Below are 20055 nucleotides of genomic sequence, written 5' to 3' on the forward strand. Positions count from 1 at the left end.
GGGCGGCGAATCACAAGGAGAAAAGGAAATTTTGCAAGCGAAACTTCAATCAAATGCGCGAAATAGAAGAAGAAGAAGAAGAAGAAGGTAACTTTGTTGCGGACACTCCTTCTCTCTCTCTCTCTCTCTACAATTTTCACACTTTCCTCTCTCTCCTTTCTTTCCTTTCTTTCTTTCTTTCCGTTCCGCGTACGTAGTCAGCCAATGGCAAAAATTGTGGCCGTATTCGTCCATCCTTGGGGCTGCTACTACGGGTCTCGTTGTTCGAGAAAATCCATGAAATTTTCTATGTGCCTGCGGGCCCGACGCCGGCCGGACGTCGTGTACCGAATTTGCAAGCAAATTGCCAATTTTCTTGCACAGAATACTATAGTTCTCAACAACGACAACAGACAATGCGTACAAACGCGATAAAATTCGAATTTAGCGATATTTCTTTTTGAAAATAGATTATTATTCGAGTAGACGGCATCGATACTTTTCGCATATTTCGATAATCGATGTCGAAGTGTACTCGGAAATAGCAATAATACAAGTAGAAATTGATTTGCAATGCGAGACCGATTTCGAGACTCGACAATGCAATCGAGCATTCGTAATTCTTGAAAGATGTGGTGAATAGGGAAAAGTGGGGGAAGGAAGTAGAGAAAGAAGAAGAGGAAAGAGTGTAAGCCCTTTCGAAGCATCGGCAGAAAAGCGAATCCACGAAGAAAAAGCGAAACCTTCTGCTGACGTCGCTGGCAGTCCCTGCGGCGCCTAACTGAGATTGCAGTTGCACATCTTGCAGTTTCGCTTTTTGCAGCTAGCTTTCTTCGTCTAACGCATTTCATGGAGCAAGCAAGCAAGCAAGACTGCTTGCTAGTATTAGCTTTCTATCCAACCATTTCCACCCTTCGTGCTTTTCTTTCTTCCCTCTCATCCGATTACTTCTCGATTTCTCTCTTCCCTCTTTTCTTTCTTATCCCGCTTTCTTTTTTTTTTCTTTTCTTTCTCACACTCCTCCTCCTCCTCCTCCTTCGTGATTTTTCTTCTTCGATAATCATTCTCTCTCCCTCCTTGATCTTCGCGTGTTTTCTTTTCAAGGAAACAAATCTTTACTCCCATCCACATTTTTCTCGTTCCTCTGAATCACTCGTTTATCTTCCACTATTTCTTCTTTTTTTACTCTGTGCTTTACCAAACATTCACTTTGCTTTCTCACGTTCTTCTATTACTTCCAATCCTTTCCAATAGACCTTGACATTTCACCGTTCTTCGACCTTCCACTTTCTCTCTCTCTCTCTCTCTCTCTCTCTCTCTCTGTTCGTCTTTCTCTTGCTTTTCCTTTTTCTACTCCTTCTCAACCCTGTATATTGATTATATAAGCGGCCGAATATACTAACTCTACTAAAAACATTCACCGTCCATCCGATATCTCCCTTTCGGTTTACACACCCCATCCGACCATTCAATTCGGCTCGATCTCCACCTACAACGGATAGAAATGTCTATGATAGAGAGAGAGAAATAGAGGAAGAGAAAGAAAGAGTGTAGCTCTCATCACAGTTAAATATCTTCAAAAATGTAAAAAGTAAGCTCGAATTTTCCAACAAAAGCACGAACATTTCATTAAAATCGTTCAACATTTAAGAAACAAAAAAAAACTCTTAATATTGAATAATAAATAATAATAAAATAAGCTCATTATTTATTCAATGCATAATAATCTCTTGCATTAACGGATCTTCCTATTAGGAAAAAAAACATAAATGTCACGTTGAAGGAATTGAAGATTTGTCCCCGAGTTCGTATTAAATCATGCATATATTTGGCAAATTAGCAGCTTGGGGTAATACTAAAAATAGAAAAGCGATTTCCATTGAAATTAATCGAGTAATGCATGAATTATATTCGTCGTTTGTTAACGCCAGTTTAAGTATAAGCCGTTAATATATTCTTCCTAATAAATATCCTTTCTCTCGTCCCCTCGAGCAAAAGCCCAATTCATTGCAATCCGTTATCCATACACACACACACAAACACACATACACACACACTCTCTCTCTCTCTCTCTCTCTCTCTCTCTCTCGAAGGTATTAAAATGCTTTGCATTTTTTATTATTTTCTACCATTTCTCTCGATCTTTTCATCCGATTTCGCTTTTAGAATTGGGATATATTAATTACGCGAAAGAAAGAACGACTCGTTTGGGAATGTAAAATCGTGTTAGAAAATTAACAAGCTCTTAGTTGATTCCCCATGGCTGATGAACTCTCACTCTCTCCGTCCTTTCATTCGTTTATTCGAATACTTTCAATAAAAATGGTAGGAAAGACTGCGAAAAAAGAATTGTTGCACGCAGACAGAAAGAAAGAGATTCTCGGCATTCTACCTCTGCTACGTACAAATATGCGGATTAATATTTTTCCGTTCGACTGCGGAGAGAGTCGAATTTAGGGAAAAGGCAACTACTGATAGAAAACGAATCGAATAGAGAGGCAAGATCTTTCTCTACGGCAGGAAACCAACGCGCATAACGAACCGTCGCCCGTGAAAGAGGAAAACGGACAGAAACGAACAAAAAGCGGAAGAATGGTTCAATGAAGCAAAAATGCACGTGCCAAAAATTTCATCTCGTTGGCCACGTCATTTTTGCGCATACCTCTACCTTCGGGGAATTGATTTTCCATAGAGCGAAGCGTCGCGTGATCATTTTTGGCTCGTTGCTCTCCGACTGAGATTTTTTTTTCCCTCCCTCCCCCCCGTAGATTTTTTTTCCTTTTCTTTCCTTCCTTCCTTTCTTCGTGTCATTTTGCGTTCGTTACTTCCGCGATCCTACCGTGAAAGACCGAAAAACGCGAGTGTTTTCGTTTCGACGACGACGCTTGAATGATCGCAAATTCTTTCCATTTGTTTTTCCCCTTTTTACTTTTTAAGTCTTTTTAAGTCTTTCTTTTTTTTATAACAAATAAATTATCTCCGAGATTAAGAGTTTAATTATAGTTCGATAACATTGTAAATTATAATAACTATAGTTACAATACTTATAATACTCTGTTTATCGATTTTACACAAATACTACGGCGTATATCTTTAAAAGCTTCTCACGTAACCGATTTATAATTGTATACAACGATAATCGCTTTATTCGTTGTTCGACTCTGATTTTCCACCGGCCAAAGTATAATTTTGTAAAACTATTATAGTAAACCATAGTAGCGTGCTTCGAACTTTGCCAATTATATTCTCTTGGATTCCTGTACCGCAAAACATCGCGAGTAGTGAGTACACCGAGTAAATTATGTTTATAAAAGGGCTTCAAATACTATCTGGTCTCGCAATATGCTTCATTTATTTACCCTCGACCATGGAATACCAAAACTAAATTAAATTTCTTTTTCCTTCTTTCCTTTTTTCCCCTATAAAACTTTTTCAAAAAAACCATACTTAATTATAAGATAAGACAATATTATGAGCGATTATTATCAATGTGTACGTAAAGCAAATTTTCATATTTTCATACTGTTTCAAAAATTACTCTCGACGATGGAAAATTTCCAAATGTTTATTACGTATTATAAGAACGGTGAGGAAAATAAAGAAATGAATCAAAAAAAGAAACAAAAGGAGGAGAAGAAAAGATTGTTACAAAAGGACAAGGGACGGAGTCTCGGAGGGAAAAAGACAAAAAGAAAGAAAAGATGAAAGATAGAAAAGGATAGAGATCAAGAGAAATAGAAAGAGAAAGAGAGAGAGAAAGAGGGAGAACGATAGTTTTTGCAAAAAACGACGCTCGACTTTCATCTTTCGTGAGATATTAAACTACGGATTGAAGGAAAGAAAAGGAAAGAAAAGGAGGAGCATAGGGATGGGGGTGGGGGGGGGTGAATGGATAAAGGAAGAAGGAGAAGAGCCACGGATATACGGGCTTTCGCGACGTTACGTAAATATGCAAAGGACCCCTCGTTTTTCACGTTTAAATCTCATTAAATTGTACGTTTTCGCGTCTCTACGGAGCATTTCATTATACATGCCGACGAAAGGAAGACGAAGATAATTCGTATCTGCTATGGGCGTGAGGAGAAAACGTTAAACGCGTTTCGAGAGAGAATATTCGTTTGGTTGTAAGATTAAAAAGAAAAAATAGAAAGGGGAAGAAAAAAAAAAGGCTACGATTCGGACTTCATAACACGATTGTGCTGCGTCGCGTCGAACCATAATCCATAATCCATAATCCGTAATCCATAATGCAGTCGTTGGAGACTCGTGGAATATTATGCGTCTCGTCCGAGAGTTCTTCTCTTTTTTCTTCCTTCGCTATCGTCGTCCTTCTTGTCACCAAAACTCCTTTCACCATCCTCTCATATTTAATGCATTCGTTAATGTACAAGTTTTAGCATTTTGACCGAACCATCTCCGTTAGTCCCTTGGAACAACCGTTCGTTCTCCAAAGGGGATACGAAAAGCTCGATCCTTTCTCCCCTCCCCCCCCCTCTCTCTCTCTCTCTAATTCACTTGTTCTTTCTTTCTATCTATTTTTTTTGTGCGCGTGTCTTCTCACCCTCTTGATCCTTTTGAAAATGATTGATTCGAGTTCCCAATGGATTGCGAGGAAACCGACCGAACAGAGTTCGTTAAAAGCAAAGTCTCTCGTCTCTTCTCTCTCGTCTCTCCTCTCTCCTCTCTCTCCCTCTCTCTCTCTCTCTTTCTTCGTTCGCGAACACGCGAGGTACCTACTACTACCTGCCTTTTCCCTCGACTCATCTGTCTTTTACTACTTGAAAGAAGAACTAACTCTATATATTCAATACGAGAACACTTTTTAATTTATAGTCCGAGAAAAAGTTTTTTTATCGATCAATTTGCCATCCCGCAAACGATGGATACGATACTTGACTTTTGCATGAAACTCAAAGCATAGCCTGTGACATCGTATAAAGAATCATCAATTGTTTTGTTTTCAATGGAATCGTATGATTTTTTCCTAGCATAATTTCTATCATAATATTGTTTTCTGATCTATATAATGTCTGAAGATTTTTTTTAGAATAAAATATAATAAATGAAATAAATGCCTTGGGAAAATTCTGATGATTTAATGAAAAAGTGTAAAATAGGATAGAAATTATCCAAGAACCTAATACATACGAACATATGTCGATTTATTTGTTTAATGGGAAAATGATGGAAGTGAAAGAAAAAATGATGTAATCCATGTAAAGGTTATAAAAACTCGGAGTTTCATAGACGATCGATCATGGAGAGCAGTTTCCTTGGTATCTTCTCGCGTAGGTGGATTAAACGTTGGTAGGGTTAGAACGTTCGCGTCTTTGAACTTGACACGGGTCACCTGACTCCGTGGCCTTTAGACTCGGCCCGCCTTGTCGAGACCCTCCTTTCGCCACCCTCTCGCCACCCTCTCGCCACCCTCTCGCCACCCTCTCTCCTAACCCTCTGATAACGTCCCCGATAATCCCACGCTATCCATTACTCACTTCCACTTTTAAACCCCGTTGAGGCTTCTAAAGGAGTTTTCCTATATATATTTCTTTTTATTATTATCACATGCATTTATATATGTACAGAATATTTCAAAATATATGAGCATAACTTTAGAAATGCTAAAAACTACATTTGCCCGATATCACTTTGTTTCCGAATCATACATAGCTGTTTTTGTCTTCCACTAATGGATATAACTGATGACACAAGCAACAACGTTTTATTGACAGTGTTTCGAACATGTGAATAGTAGAACAGATATTGAAGGTTTCACAGTAATATAAAGAATGAATATTCTATATAATATTTATCGTTATCATTGGAAAACATAATTATCATTTTAATTTATCAAAATAAATTTGATCATACGTTATGGGAATAATCCCAAAATAGATACGAGTACGATGAACATACATAACGAATTATCGGTGGAATAACAATTGATTATGTATTCAAAAATATTCGAATTGGAGAGAAAAAGAGAGGGAAGGGAAGAGAGAAAGAGAGCTGGATAGAGGGGGATCGAGAGAGAAAGGAAGAGAAAGCTAATCAAATAGTAACGCATACTAATTAACCGATTACGTTTTCGAGGTTGTTAGCTCCTGGACCACGCGGCGGTACACGACACATCGAACTATAGCTAATGGGTCGATATTCGCGGTAGAAAATTAAATAGATAACTATATTTGCCGAAAACAGGGTTGGACATTGTCCGGCCAATAATAAACAATCCGTTATAGGCTTAATTACGCGAGTTGTCATCGTCGCTTATAGATAGACAAGCATTTTCTATCTCTATCTCTCGTTTGTATTTTCCTGTGGTGTAGATCGTTAATCAAGACCAAGCGCGGTTCTCTTTGACGAGAACTATAAATTACCAAATTTTACCGATATACACTCAAATCTGTGACTAATTATCGATCGTAATATATGTAGCGAAGGAAAATACTACCAATTGTATTCTGTCAATGCTTTTAGAAAGATTACTATCACATTAATATCACATTTCATCATTCATGAAATTATTAGAAAATTTATTATATATCGAATTATTTTCATTGTATTGAAAATTGAAAGCGTACTTGGAGATAGGATATATACTAGAATCATATTTTATTCTCGTTGAATAATTATTTTCTTAATTCATTTGTTTAACACACGCATACACATTTCTTTCGAATTTGAAATCCAGCAAGAAGATGATAAAATTCTTTGACCTACGCTCTAATTTACCAACGTTTCTCGACTCTTTTTAAAAAACCATCAAAATCAGCTCTCTAGAAGAAAAATAATTAAAAATCAAAATTCACTTCTCGTCATTGCTTTTGGTGAAACATACGTGTTCCTGTTTCGACGTACGACCGACCGAATGAACGAACGAACGAACGAACGAACACCCCGACAACAAACCTCACTCTCTCTCTCTCACACTTTCTCTCTCTCTCTCTCTCGGTCTCCGTGCCAAAAGTTATTTCCGTGGGAAATTTATCGCTCTGACGAGAATCGAGACGTCATTTCCGGATGACCCGAACAAAGAAGCAAAAGTAAAATGTCGCAGACCAACTGTACGACAATATCGACACTCGCGAGCAAAATAATTGCGCATTTTATGTGCAACTCGTGTTTATGTATTCGTATATATGTATGCGTATATCTTTTCCAAAGAAAAAGTGTCCGCAATATAAAATATGCAATCTGCAAAAAGGACTTACTCTTTTCGTGCGTAAATGAGACAAGAATGTGCACGCGCAACCTATTTCCCGTTTTATTTTTCTTTCTCGAGCTCGTTCCATACGTAACTACGTAAACACATATACGAAACAAGCATGCGTGTTTCAATGATTTCTTCATTTACATGAAATATCTATGAGAATAGTCTCAAGCGTTTCTTTACAATAAAATTGATATTATTTAAAATAATGAATAAATACTATATTGAATGTGCGTGAAAATACTATTAAATTTTTTCTTGAAATTTATTGATAGGTATAGCGTGTTGAAGGATGAACAAAATGTCAAAATAAAAAAATACATATGATATAGAAATTGAATTAATTACAAATTTAATCAGTTTGATTAAGAGAGATTTGAGAACTGACTTGCATAGATGACAATGAGCCAGCCTAACGGTGAATTTCGAGAATGACGGTATAGTACATCGATTTTATTTTCCTTGTTACATTTAAAAAGGAAGATACTTTCAGTGTGTCTATCTAATAATGCTATTCAAAGTTTTCTCGCGATGAATATAATTAACGATTCAAGGGACGAGTCTCCGATTTGTCCTCCCGATCGCACACAAAGAAGGGCCAATCGAAGAAGGGTGGGCTCCCTTCGCCGGGAAACTCACCCTTATTCTTCGGTCCCTTTGGCAGGACCTTCGTGCTACTGGCAATCGCCTAACGAGTCGGAAAAATCAAGTCTCCTTTGGCGAGCACGGCCTCGCCTTTGGCCCATCGTAATGCGTGTCTAATTAACCATAAAAATAACGAGATTTTTGCGGGCACGTCCCGTGAAGGTACGTCCAAATCGATTTACGATTTGTAGAGAAAACGAAAGACGGTAAGAGAAAGAAAGAAAGAAAGAAAAGACAAGTCGTGTATTTTAAAAAGACCTTTTCGAAACAAAGTCACGGTACATAATCACAATAGGAAGGAAAGAGAGGAGGAAGAGAACAAGAAAGTCCTTTGCATTACTTCGTAACGAAGCATACAATTTTTATTCGTCTTTCCGAAGTAGATCATAGACCAAACGAATCTTTTCTTTGTCATAGTGAATGTGCATTAAAAATATTCACCGAAACGTGACTCGACCCGACCCCCACCCCCCTGACAAGTACGTAGGACGTATATATAACGAAGGATATAACACGCTCAAACGATTCTAAGTATTATGGGATGTATATAGGAATCCTTGGAATTATCATCCTTAGTAACAGTCAATGGCAAGGGAGAACGAAGTAGAGAACGAAGGTTTATATATAGTAATCGTGTGACGGTAGATAGTCAGCCCCTTTCTTTGAGAAATATCACGGAGGAGTATAGCGGATGTAAAATTTCACCGCAAACTTTCCAAGTTAGTAGCCCCCAGGAACCCGTCTTAATGGGAAGGAAAAGGATGAGGTGATGATTTGACCGGAGGGTGCGTCGTCAGATTTGTCTCGTTAGAGTTCACATTGTGTCTGCCTACGGCCGATTTACGCTTTCTCCTCTCTCTCTCTCTTTCTCTCTCTGACGCCTGAGTCTCCCTCGTTATAACTATTCGCATTCTTCTCTTACTTCAACCATTTTCCTAATCCTTGGCCATTTTTGTATACCTTAGTACCTAACGAGCTTCCATTAAGACCAACAATACGTCTTCCGCATTTGTCAGCAATTAGTAGCATCTATCGCATTACCCTCTCAGGCAGAGCGTCCTTTTCATTTGACGACACGAGCTGCATGTAATCTCAGTTAAATGTCCCATCGCGACGTCTCTCTATTACATATGCATACGTGTGTACGTATGTTCTGCCAAATAAACTCGAAATCGCGTCCGCACCGTTAAACCTACAACGAATAATTTTGTTGTCAATGTTGAGACGATGGAGAGATCACTCCAAGGATCAAAAGAAGTTAACTATAATATTCTCTCTTATTTCCTCGTATTCCCTCTTATTCCCTGTTATTCTCTCTGGCTTTTTCATGCAAACTTATCTTCGGTAGGTATATTCTATGGAATATACATGCCCAAGCGTACCATTTATCTCTACAACGTTATTGCAAATGTTATACGTTAAAAAAAAAAATGTCAGTACTCTTTATTCCACAAAAGACCGTCTACTCGTACACCGAGTATGAAAAGAGAATTCTTCCAATTTAGTTAATCTGATCATACATACGTTACCTGTGTTACATAGTTGAAAAGAAAAGAAAAAAAAAGAAAATCTTTGCATGTTGTAGATTGAAAGGATTAAAAAAGGGACTTTGTCTGTTTCAGCGAGTTCACCGGAACTACGTCAGTGTCCTTATCTGGGTAAATTCACGGTAACCGGAGTTAACCATAATCAGAGGAACACTCGCGAAAGTCGGAGGAATCAACATCAAGAGTCTCTGACAAGCAGACACGATGGTGAAAAGGTTAGACACGCTCAAGAACGAATAGTCGAGGATCGTCGTGGTCGAAGCAAGATCGATTTTGAGCTTGAAAAGAGACGAGCGAACAATGAATATCTCGTGCGTGAGCGAATGGGTAGACGAGCTAGATCGAATCGTAATAACAGAAGTCACAGAGATCAACAGGAGTCGTCATCTTCCTCGAGATTAATTCCGGAACAACAAGAGAGCGTGGTTCATCGAGAACACGGTTCGCATTTGAAAGCGAAAAAACGAGAGAAAATATCGGACGAACTTAATAAAGACGAAAATAATGCCGATGGATCGAGCAGACCTAAAAGAAATTCCAAAATAGTTGATAACTCCGAAGACTTTACCGGGTTTGCCGACATGAAACAATTCTGGATGCCGAACTTTGACGACGTGGGAACGTCCGCCATATTAGAAGTGGACGACGACGAATACTTTGGGGATTACCCTGATACTAAGAACGCACCGAAGAAGAGATCGTCATCATCATCATCATCCCAAGGCGTTCGATCTTACAAAAGCATGTCCTTTGCGGATCTCACGAGGATGCGACGAGACCTCGAAAATCTTGTAACCGAAGAGGAAGTTACGAGCGAAACCCGAGAGAAAAGAGAAGAGGTCGAATCAAAGTGCAACGCTGAGATCACAACTCTCACCGTTGGATGTTCCACCGCAGACAGAATGGAGCTTCAAAGAGATTGCGTGAATGACAACACAGTTTACGGTAAATACTATTACTTACTTATTATTCGACAATAAATAATCCATTTATAATTCATCGATTAATTCCATACACGTAATGGATTACTGAAAGAAAGAAAAAAAAGAGAAAGAATGAGCATCCTTTTTGCTATAGGATCGATCAATTGGTGTAGAACTTTGGAAAGTGTGGGAGAAGGTACTTAAAAATTATGTGTAGGGTCTTCTCTTAATTTGCCAAAGCTCTGTATTATGCTCGTTGAACCCCTGCAATCGGCAAAGTTTCATCAAGGGATAATGGTGCTCGAAGGGTAACGACTGTCCCCGAAAAGTCACCCTATATTAACCCAAAAGTTCCCAACGTACTCTCTCTCTGTACCCCTCTTTCTGTGATTTGACACTTGTCCCTCTATTCTAAAGCAATCGTCTTTTCTGCTTTCAAGCTTACTCCTGCCATGGAAGGTGGATCGACGCAGAGGGTACTCAGTTCGTGATCGCAACCCCACTTGAACGCAAAACAACGTGGTCGAACGACAACAACAGGCCGCAGCCCTACAGGAACACCCAAAGATTGTGTTTCATGTACAAAGAGAGCGGTGGGGTTGTTAGTTTGACTTCCAGCCCGGTAGCGTGTCAAAGAGGCATTCCTCCACCCCCACCGATGTTGGCCTTTAATGCGACCAGCACCGGTAAGCGAGCCTCTACCTTAAGGATTCTAATCTTGATCTTCTTCGAAAAACGAAAATGTTTACGATGCTCATTCAATTTAAACATTTCGAACCTAATCGATTTCACTTTGAACGATTTAACGTACATAATAGTGAAAGTGTCGATTGATGTTGTCGCAGGTCAGTGTATGGAGGAGAACAAGGGGCAGATGCATCGAGCGACGTACCTGACGATACTCCTGCTGACGGGGGTAGTCGTAATATTTAGGTGATTCTAATCGAAAAGACGAAGACGACGACGACGACGACGACGAAGACGAAGACGACGAAGACGACGATGGCGACGACGACGACGACGACGACGACGACGACGACGAGCGACTATTTTCGAAAAAAGCGTTGAACGACCTTCGTGGGAAAATGTTTTATCGACGAGGATGCCGAGCGACGAAGTGAAAAAAAAGGAAAAGAAGACAGAAGGAGAGAGAGACCGCCTCTGGCACGAAGCAACGGCTACGATCGTTCGAACGTCGAGGCCAATGGAAAAAGATGGAGGATGGGAGGAGGAGAATGAAGAAGAAAAGGAGGAAGAGGAAGAAGTACAGGGTGCTCTGCCGTTGGTGAAAGAGGAAGGAGACGTGGGACGGAGAAGAGGAAGAAAGAATCGATTCACTGGCTTTGACTGCTTCGGTCGATAGGTCTTGCCAAGTCTTCTCTCTCGCTCACTCCCTCTTGCTTTCACTCATTCTCCGTCGGGAGAAATTCGTGCTCGTACGATCATCGTTTTGGGAGTAAAGGGAAAAGGAGGAGGAGGAGAAGATAAAGGGGAGAAAATCAGCTCGACCGCCAGAAGGTACAAACTTCGCACACTATCGTCGACCGTCGACCCTTTGAGGCGAGCCGGTGATCTTCGATCCGTGAACGAAAGGATAAGGATGCACCCGAAGAACGTGCGGACTCTTTTTCCTGACTACGGTCAAACGGACGGACGAGAGAACGAGCGTACGAACGAACGAACGAACGAACGAACGATTGACGAGAGAGTAAGAGCAAGAGCAAGAGCAAAAGCAAGAATAAGAATGAAAAATAAAAAGAAAAAGAGAGCGGACCATATATGTAAAAGTGAAAAAAAAACACGTGCTTTCCTTCGTTTCTCGACACTTGTCGCGCATACGGCCAGTAGCTTTTTTTACCGACACGTTGTGTACACATGTAGCTCTCGTAGTAAACGCGCGCGTGCTAGATAATTAAAATCCTCGATGAACGAACGAACGAACAAACGGCTTATCGTGATCGGACCATATCAAAGCGAGGCAAGGATCGGTTGATCGTTCGTTTCGTTTCGTTTCGTTTCTTTCTTTCTTTCTTTTTTGGTCACGAGGGATTACGCGAGGGAAGAGAAAAGAGAAGAAAGAAAAGGGCAATAAAAGGAGAGGGAGAGAGAGAGCGAATGAGGGACCGATCGTGAAACGAAATATAAGCGCGGTAATCTCGTTCTAGCTAGTAAGCCAAGCGACGAGGCGGGCTCGTTATCTTCTAAGGTAGGAACTACGTAGACAGAGAAAGAAAGAGAAAGAGAGAGAGAGGGAGAGAGAGAGAGACTATCCTTGATAAAGGTAGAGACGACGCCGGGCAATTTACTCTGCAAACGTTTCCCTCCTGAAATCACAGTGCTCGCCCAAACTTCTCCATCTTTTATATAGAAACCCACTTCAGGCGACATAGGCGTCTTTAATTTATAATTATATGTATATACATACATACATATATGTGTATATATAAAAAGAAAATATATATGTATATGTATATCAGGAAATATATTTATCCATCCATGGGTTGCCTATAGGAAAAAGGATGTCAAAAGAAGACCGCCAAAACCGATGGAGAATCGAGAGCATATATCGGCACGAAATCAAATTCCGCGAACTTCGTCGTGTGTATGTTTGTGCATATGTGTCTATATATGTACATATATTGGTGGTGGTGGAAACGAATTCAAGAGTAAATCGCCCAACGACGATTGAACGACGATCGAACAAATGACGAACGAAACATAACCGGCGAATGCTCGTACGCCAAGGATAATTTTCAAATTTATGCCTGTATAAAGAGAATATTAAAGCAAGGACTATGGGAGAACAAGTGATTCAACGCAATACAACCAACTCGATTTATACATATAGGAAAATGACTATTTTATGCGACTAACAGAATGAAAGAGGGGAGTGAAAGGAAGATAGAAAAATAGAAAGAGAAAGAGAGGGAGAGTGAGAGAGTGAAAGAGAGAGAGAGAGAGAAAGAGTGAGTGAGAGAGCGAGTGAGAGAGAGAATGAGAGAGAAGAGATACGAACGGCTCGAGGGGACAGGGAGAAAAAAAAAGAAAAGAGACAACAGCGAAAAGTAGTTTGAAGTGATGGTAAGGAGGGAAGAAAATGTGAAAAATTTTATACTTCGCTGCACATTTAAATATCGTCGTATATAACTGTGATCGACTATTTTTTTTTCTTTCCAATACCAGTTCGCCTAAAGTAAGAAGAGAGAGAGATGGAGAGAGAAAGAGAGAAATAAAACGATGTATAGACAAAGAATAGAGAAGAATTTATTCTTGCATCTCTAATTCGCGTTACGAATCTCTTCTCAACTCTTTCTCTGATATCCTTCCGATTCGACCTCGATGCGATCGCGAACCTTTTTCATTTCTATGTTTTCTCGTCGAGAGAAAGATAGGGTCAAAAATGAAAGGGCGCAAAGGGAAGTAAATTTCGCGTTTTCGTTGCAAAAGCACCGAGGTCTCTCCCTTGTATTTTTGGTTTGTTTTTTAGCGTAAGAAATAAGCAATAAAAAAGGCGCAATGATTAAACGAACGATAAAAAAAAAAAAAGAAAGAAAGAGAAAAAAATTAAACAAAATAAAATAAAAATAATAAGGTGATTAGTGGAAAGATGAATTAAAATTGTATTTACGAGAGCTAACTCGACCGTCATAGATATATTAATCGAGAAAGAGAGAGAAAGGGAGAAAGAGGGAGAGAGGGTAAGAGAAATGATTATATATCTATTGTATACCGATTTTCTCTTTGAATTCGGATCGAATCTTTTTCGCAAAATGAAAAAAGCTTCGAAGGAGACGGCAACGCTAGAAACGGGCGTATGCGTACGATATTATTGTAACTAATACAGAGTCTATATATTATATTATTGTACAACCATCTTTGTAATAATTAACCCAAACCGAGTGACGAGAGGATAAACGAGAAGAGGAGACGTGCAATGAAAACACTTGACAATGAAGAGAGGATAAAAGAAAATGTGAGTTACGTATGATGTGTGTATGTAATTTTATGTGAGAAAGAAACAAAAAATGAGAAATTTAGGATGACACATTGAAAAAAAAAAAAAAGAAAAAAAGCCAATCGCTATTTTACCACTTTTTCAATCGCGTTATTGTAGTTTGTATACTATTACAATTTTCGTCGATTTATCATTAATTAATTACGTAAACGGAAACCATCGTTAACTCGCTGCTAATTAATCCTCGCGATTTAATAAAATTGCGATTTATCTTCTTTACATATTAACGTTTTATTTACTTAACGCTTTCCTTCCGATCTTCGTTGCAACGAATTTATCTTCTTGAAATTTGTCTATTACTATCATTCATTGCTTTGACATCAATCGAAGATTTTTAACGAATAATCTATTTACAAGGGATGGTGAAGGTGAATCAAAACGACGATGGTTTCTGATCTGTAATTGCTCAGTTTCGTGGTTCTCAATCTCGAATGAAAAAAACCTGGGAATCAATTAAGATTTATTTTTGATCTCCTAGTATATCTCGGTACACTTGGCGAATAAAACTAATTTTGTTGTTTTGACAGAAGATTAAAGAAAAGACCTCAATGCTTCATCAGTTCAGCTCGCGAGGCATCTAATTAATTTTTCACAAAACAGGTAGGTAGGTCTTAGGCGTTAGTGATTCTTAGCAGCAATTAGCAACAATGCCGTAGAAATGCCGTATCTCGTACCAAACTAAAAAAGGGAAACTTAAAAGTAAAAATAAAAGCGGTGCAGCGTATTTAGAGTATTGCATAAAAGATAAATTTAAAAAAGAAGTCTTTAGCCGATAAGAACGTCTCATAGCTTCGTAGAGATAATAAGCTCATTGTGACAACAATCAGACGTGGCTGCCCCGCGGTCGAAATTGCTTATATAACCCTAATCTCGAATAATTATCATCGTTCCTGGATCGCTCGATCGATCTGTCGCACGATTAAGAAAAACCTGGAATGTACGCAAAGGAATTGGAAAGCGTAATCTATCGAATCGATTAACTCGCCAACATTCATGGGGATTTATATTTTACGAGATTTACCTAATCAATCTATATCTATACAATTCATTTTAAAATCAACTATCAAACACGTTATCTCTTAAGCGTTTTTCATGATTTTTCAAAGTAAACGCATTCGGATCGATCGCGTTTAATGTACGAATGCTCGACAAAAAAATACATATATACATATATCAAAAATATTAGTCATACATACGCACACATATACATACATGATTGGCAGAACCCGACGCAGTTCCGGTGGTCTCAGGCCGAACGAACGTTCCGCTTCGAACACTCTTCGTTGTTTTCGATTTGCTTGGTGCAAACAGCACCGAGAAATTCGATAATTTTCCAGAGCATCCACAAACATCGTTACTAACCGACCACCTCAATTCGCGTCGGCTGCACTCTCATGAAACATTATGCGCGCCCCGCTTAATGAGATTGATGCAATCGCCTGATGCGTTTAATGCTACCAATTTACATTGGGCCCTAATATTGTGCGCGCGCGCAGACATTCCGCTAATGGAGTCGCTAATGAGAAACAGAAGCAACCCTTTCACCCACCCACCCACTTTGTCTCTTTCTCTCTCTCTCTCTCTTTCTCTCTCTCTCTTCCTTTATCTACCTCTCTCTTACACCCATTTTTAACGCTGCGTATAACCGAGTCGTTTAATTCAACGAACAGGGATAATTCGTTTACCTTACTCCCAAAGAAACTCGTTTATTTATCGTTATTTGATTAAACGCAACGGGTAATTACGCGATTCAAAAATCATTAAGATTATTATCATTATTATTATTATTATTATTATTATTATTTCTATTATTATTATTATCTGCTAGAAATCTTTTCGATCTTGAATATAATATTGGGATGGGTGATTTTTAATAATTAATCGAAATAAAGTATTTATCGTACAGAAGACGTAACGTAAAGAAGAAAAAAAAGAATATCTTAATACTTGATCAACCTAATGACAATCCTAAAATCCGCTTGCGGTTTTAGTAAGTAAAAATGTAGACTACAAAAATGTAGTCTACGTGGCGCGAAAAGCACCGACGCATTTTATTATTCGCGATAATGCGAGTATAAATTTAAATAATTGTTGGATATTTTGTATGCACGTTGGTTCGTTCGTTCGTTCGTTTCGTTCACGTAAATTTAGATCGGAAAGGCAATCAAAGAATTATCCGCAGTGCGGATATAACCACGCGAAACCAGTCCCGACAACGGTTACGAATGAAGCACGGCTTACGTAATCGGACTTGTCTGCGTTAACGATTTTATGGGACCTCGTCTAATGGGATTATCGGATTACTTCCATGTCCGTACGAGTACTCCCTCGCGATTTATTACTACCGTACGTTGGTGGATTATGCTGCTCATTCTTGGTGATCTCCTTCCTCGTACGAAGCCGCAATACTCTTCTGGGAACCTTTAAAACTCACCGTTCGTGACACTCGCGGACGAATGAATCGTGAAAAGTGCTTATAAATCGAATCGAAGTTCGCGGAAACGAAAGTCGATCACGTCGAACGTTTTTTTCATCAACGTTCAATCAAGATTGAGCCACGTGACGGCCGCGTTAAATTCAAATACCAGACACAGTTTCCGTCATCCTCAGACAATACCTCTAATGGTCTTTTTATGACGCTCTTATATCTTATACTTTCTTATATTTTCTAAAGAAAGCTTCTCGATAACAGAAGAATGCTAATATAAATCGATACAAATTTTCAAATCAAATATTATTATAAATTGATATTCATCAATTAAAGTTTCGTGAAAGAGGAATCATAAAAATTGTAAAGTCATTATCATGAAATAACGCCTTTTTTATATAGGCCACAAATGATTAAATCATTCTTATCCGAAACTAAATAACGACAATCCAACCTGTAGGAAAAAAATGAATGATCGAGAGAAATCCCATTACAATCATTTCGCTTGCTCTTATACAAAAGAAAATAGGAAAAAGAAAAAAAGAAATAAAATAAGGTCCTAAAATAATCGGCACATTCTCCCGTCGAAAAGTTATCCCTACAAGTCACCCTTCTCTCTCTCCCTTCTCTCATCCCCTAACGTGCGTGTCTACGTACAAATACGATATCAACGAGGCACCCTTAACAATCGTAAGAGCGTGCCCCCTACGTACGGTAGTCCATAATCGATAGATTAAAAACGAGGAAAGCTGTAATACGTACATACGTAGCGATCCTCTGGCATATGGGGACGAAATGTACGGGATAAGTTCTCCCTTTGCTTCTCCTTTGCGTACCCTCCAACCAGAATCGAGGATGTTTTCAATCAAGGGACAATCATCCCTCGACGAGCAATCGAACCTTTTTATCGAATCATCGTAGACGTGCATCACCGTTTTCCCTCTTTTTCCTACCCCCACCTATAGCATCCTATTCGCTTCAAACGATACGTATATACTCGTGCGTGTATATTTATACACACACACAAACACACACGCGCAAATACATATATACATACATACATATATACATATATAAATCCCTCGTCATTCTTCGTCCTATATCCATGATAGAACGACAAGATTTTTCGAAATGATCCGAGAGAAAAAGAGGAGAACAAAATCAATCGCGTTACTTGTATAACTTTTCTATCTTTTCTCTCCTCTATTCTCATACCCAATCCCACCTTCCTCTCGATAATTAAAAAAGGAAGAAAAAAAAAAGAAAAAATTTCGAAAAGAACGTATTAGTGTACGTACGTATCTGATGACTACGTATGAGTGTAAATATATATATATAAATAAATACATATAAATATAAATATATACATACATATAGTATATAGAATATATGTTAATATCGTATACACATAATACATGATATATTTGGCGGATGTAAGTAAAAATACATGCATCCTTGCGTATGCGTGTGGCAGTATTCAATTGGAATGCATCACGCATGTAACACGCGACAGGACCGTGGGGCAATGATGTATAGAGAGCGATTAAAAATGAATTCAAATTTGTGTGTGTGTGTGTGTGCGTGCGTGCGTGTGTGTGCGTGTATATGTGTGTGTATGCGTGTATATGCGTGTGTATGCGTGCGAGAAAGAAAGAATAATTAAGGAAAATAACGAAACGTATTACTTACTTCTACTTTTTATGGGATACACGATTTCTGGATAATGAATCGAAGTAATTTTTTCTTTTTTTCTACAAACATGATTCGTATTAATTAATCTGTCGTTACAATTAAATTATCAATGCCCAATTTCGTCGCGTGAAAAAAAGAAATGATTTTAAATATGAAATCTACGAAGAATTTTCGTACGAACGAATGGAAAAAAAGAAATAAAAAAAGGAGAAAATGAAGAAAGATCCGGAATGAACAAACATAGATCGACGTTCGATTCACGATTTTCAACGGGTTCGATCGTTTTCCTATTTTAGCGAGAGCCATTAGCGCTCGACCGTCATTGTCAACCAGCTCGATTTACCGATAGACCATAAAAGCCATCGGCCGCGTTTCGAAACGACGCACTCCGATTATGATCGTTCTCGCGAGCACGAACGTACGCTGCATAATGCGCCTCGCGAATTGTGCAATTGCGTTAAACCGACGTACCGAGTATCGGCATTCTCGTTAAGTATCGATTCCTCCTCGATCGTGCACGTTAATAATAATAGACTTGTAATGGCGTATAAGATAGGAGCTATTTCGGCGAGTGTTGTAAACGAACCAATCATCATCGATATATCGAACGATCGTTTCCTTTTTCTTTTCTTTCTTCATCCAAGGCTTCTTTTTGCATATGTTCTTTTTTTTATCAAATCGTTCCAAAGTTTTTCCGGGACATTTGTTTTCTTTCCCTTCTTCAATATAACGTCGTATATATTATCGTTCAATTCGATTCATTTTTTTTGTCGGCAACTTTTCCGACAATAAAAACGATAAAATCAAGATAAGAGGAAAGTACATTTATCTCTTTTTTAAAAGGTGTCTCAACGAACGACAAAAGCTAAATATATGTGTGTGAGTGCGTATGCTCGATGTGTTGTCCGATGCAACAGAAAGTGTAATTCTGAAATAGCGCGAGTAAATGGGAAATGATGTTAGAGAGTATAAGTGTGTAAGCTACCTGTGCCTTGTAACAAACTATATATGTATATGTGTATATATATATATGTATATATAGAAAAAAAAAAGGAGGATACAGTAAAAGACAACTCGTACGTATTAGCATATATATACAAAAAAAAAATATATATATATATATATCTATACATACATATACATAACTCTTACGGTAATCTAATCGAAATAATCGTTGCCGTCTCTTCTGAAACAAAAAAAAAATGAAAAAAGAAAAAGAGAACCCCTCTCAGAATTTCACTCAGCGTACGTGTGTGCGAAGAAAGTGCGAGAGCGAGAGTGAGAGAAAAAACGAACGAAAGAGCGCCAGAAAGCTAGAGAAAAAAAACGAAAAGTTACAAATTGGAAAAGGAAAGGAAAATATGATGGTGAACAGTAACAAAGAAAAAGAAGAAAAAAAAAGAGAAGAAATATGTTGTTGAATAAAATAGCAATAATCGAATCTCAGACTGAATTATAATTGAATATTATACCGCAATCTTTGTTGTCGCGGCAGCGACGCGTGAGCGTGTTAATTATTATAAATACTGTTACAGTGTCTTGCTACATTTGGGGAGATTGAAATAAAATCTCGATGCTCGAAAAGAGAAAGGACTTCATTTTGGTGCACCAGT

The 20055-nt window shown here is 38.5% G+C and overlaps 1 protein-coding gene across 11 annotated transcripts in view; it reads left to right on the top strand.

Annotated features, from left to right (window-relative positions):
• LOC122526224 overlaps nucleotides 1–17271 on the top strand; it is a 218115-nt gene extending 200844 nt beyond the window's left edge. For all 11 annotated transcript variants that reach the window (XM_043649484.1, XM_043649482.1, XM_043649481.1 and 8 more), the window contains 3 exons: nucleotides 9460–10329; nucleotides 10748–10993; nucleotides 11153–17271. In XM_043649484.1, coding sequence (XP_043505419.1) covers nucleotides 9460–10329; nucleotides 10748–10993; nucleotides 11153–11244 — 1208 coding nt within the window. In that variant the 3' untranslated portion in view covers nucleotides 11245–17271. The remainder of the gene's footprint in view (nucleotides 1–9459; nucleotides 10330–10747; nucleotides 10994–11152) is intronic.
• Nucleotides 17272–20055: the final 2784 nt, after the last annotated feature.

Source organism: Polistes fuscatus, unplaced genomic scaffold (assembly GCF_010416935.1).
Source record: "Polistes fuscatus isolate 324 unplaced genomic scaffold, CU_Pfus_HIC Scaffold11, whole genome shotgun sequence".
In the NCBI taxonomy this organism is placed as follows: domain Eukaryota; kingdom Metazoa; phylum Arthropoda; class Insecta; order Hymenoptera; family Vespidae; genus Polistes; species Polistes fuscatus.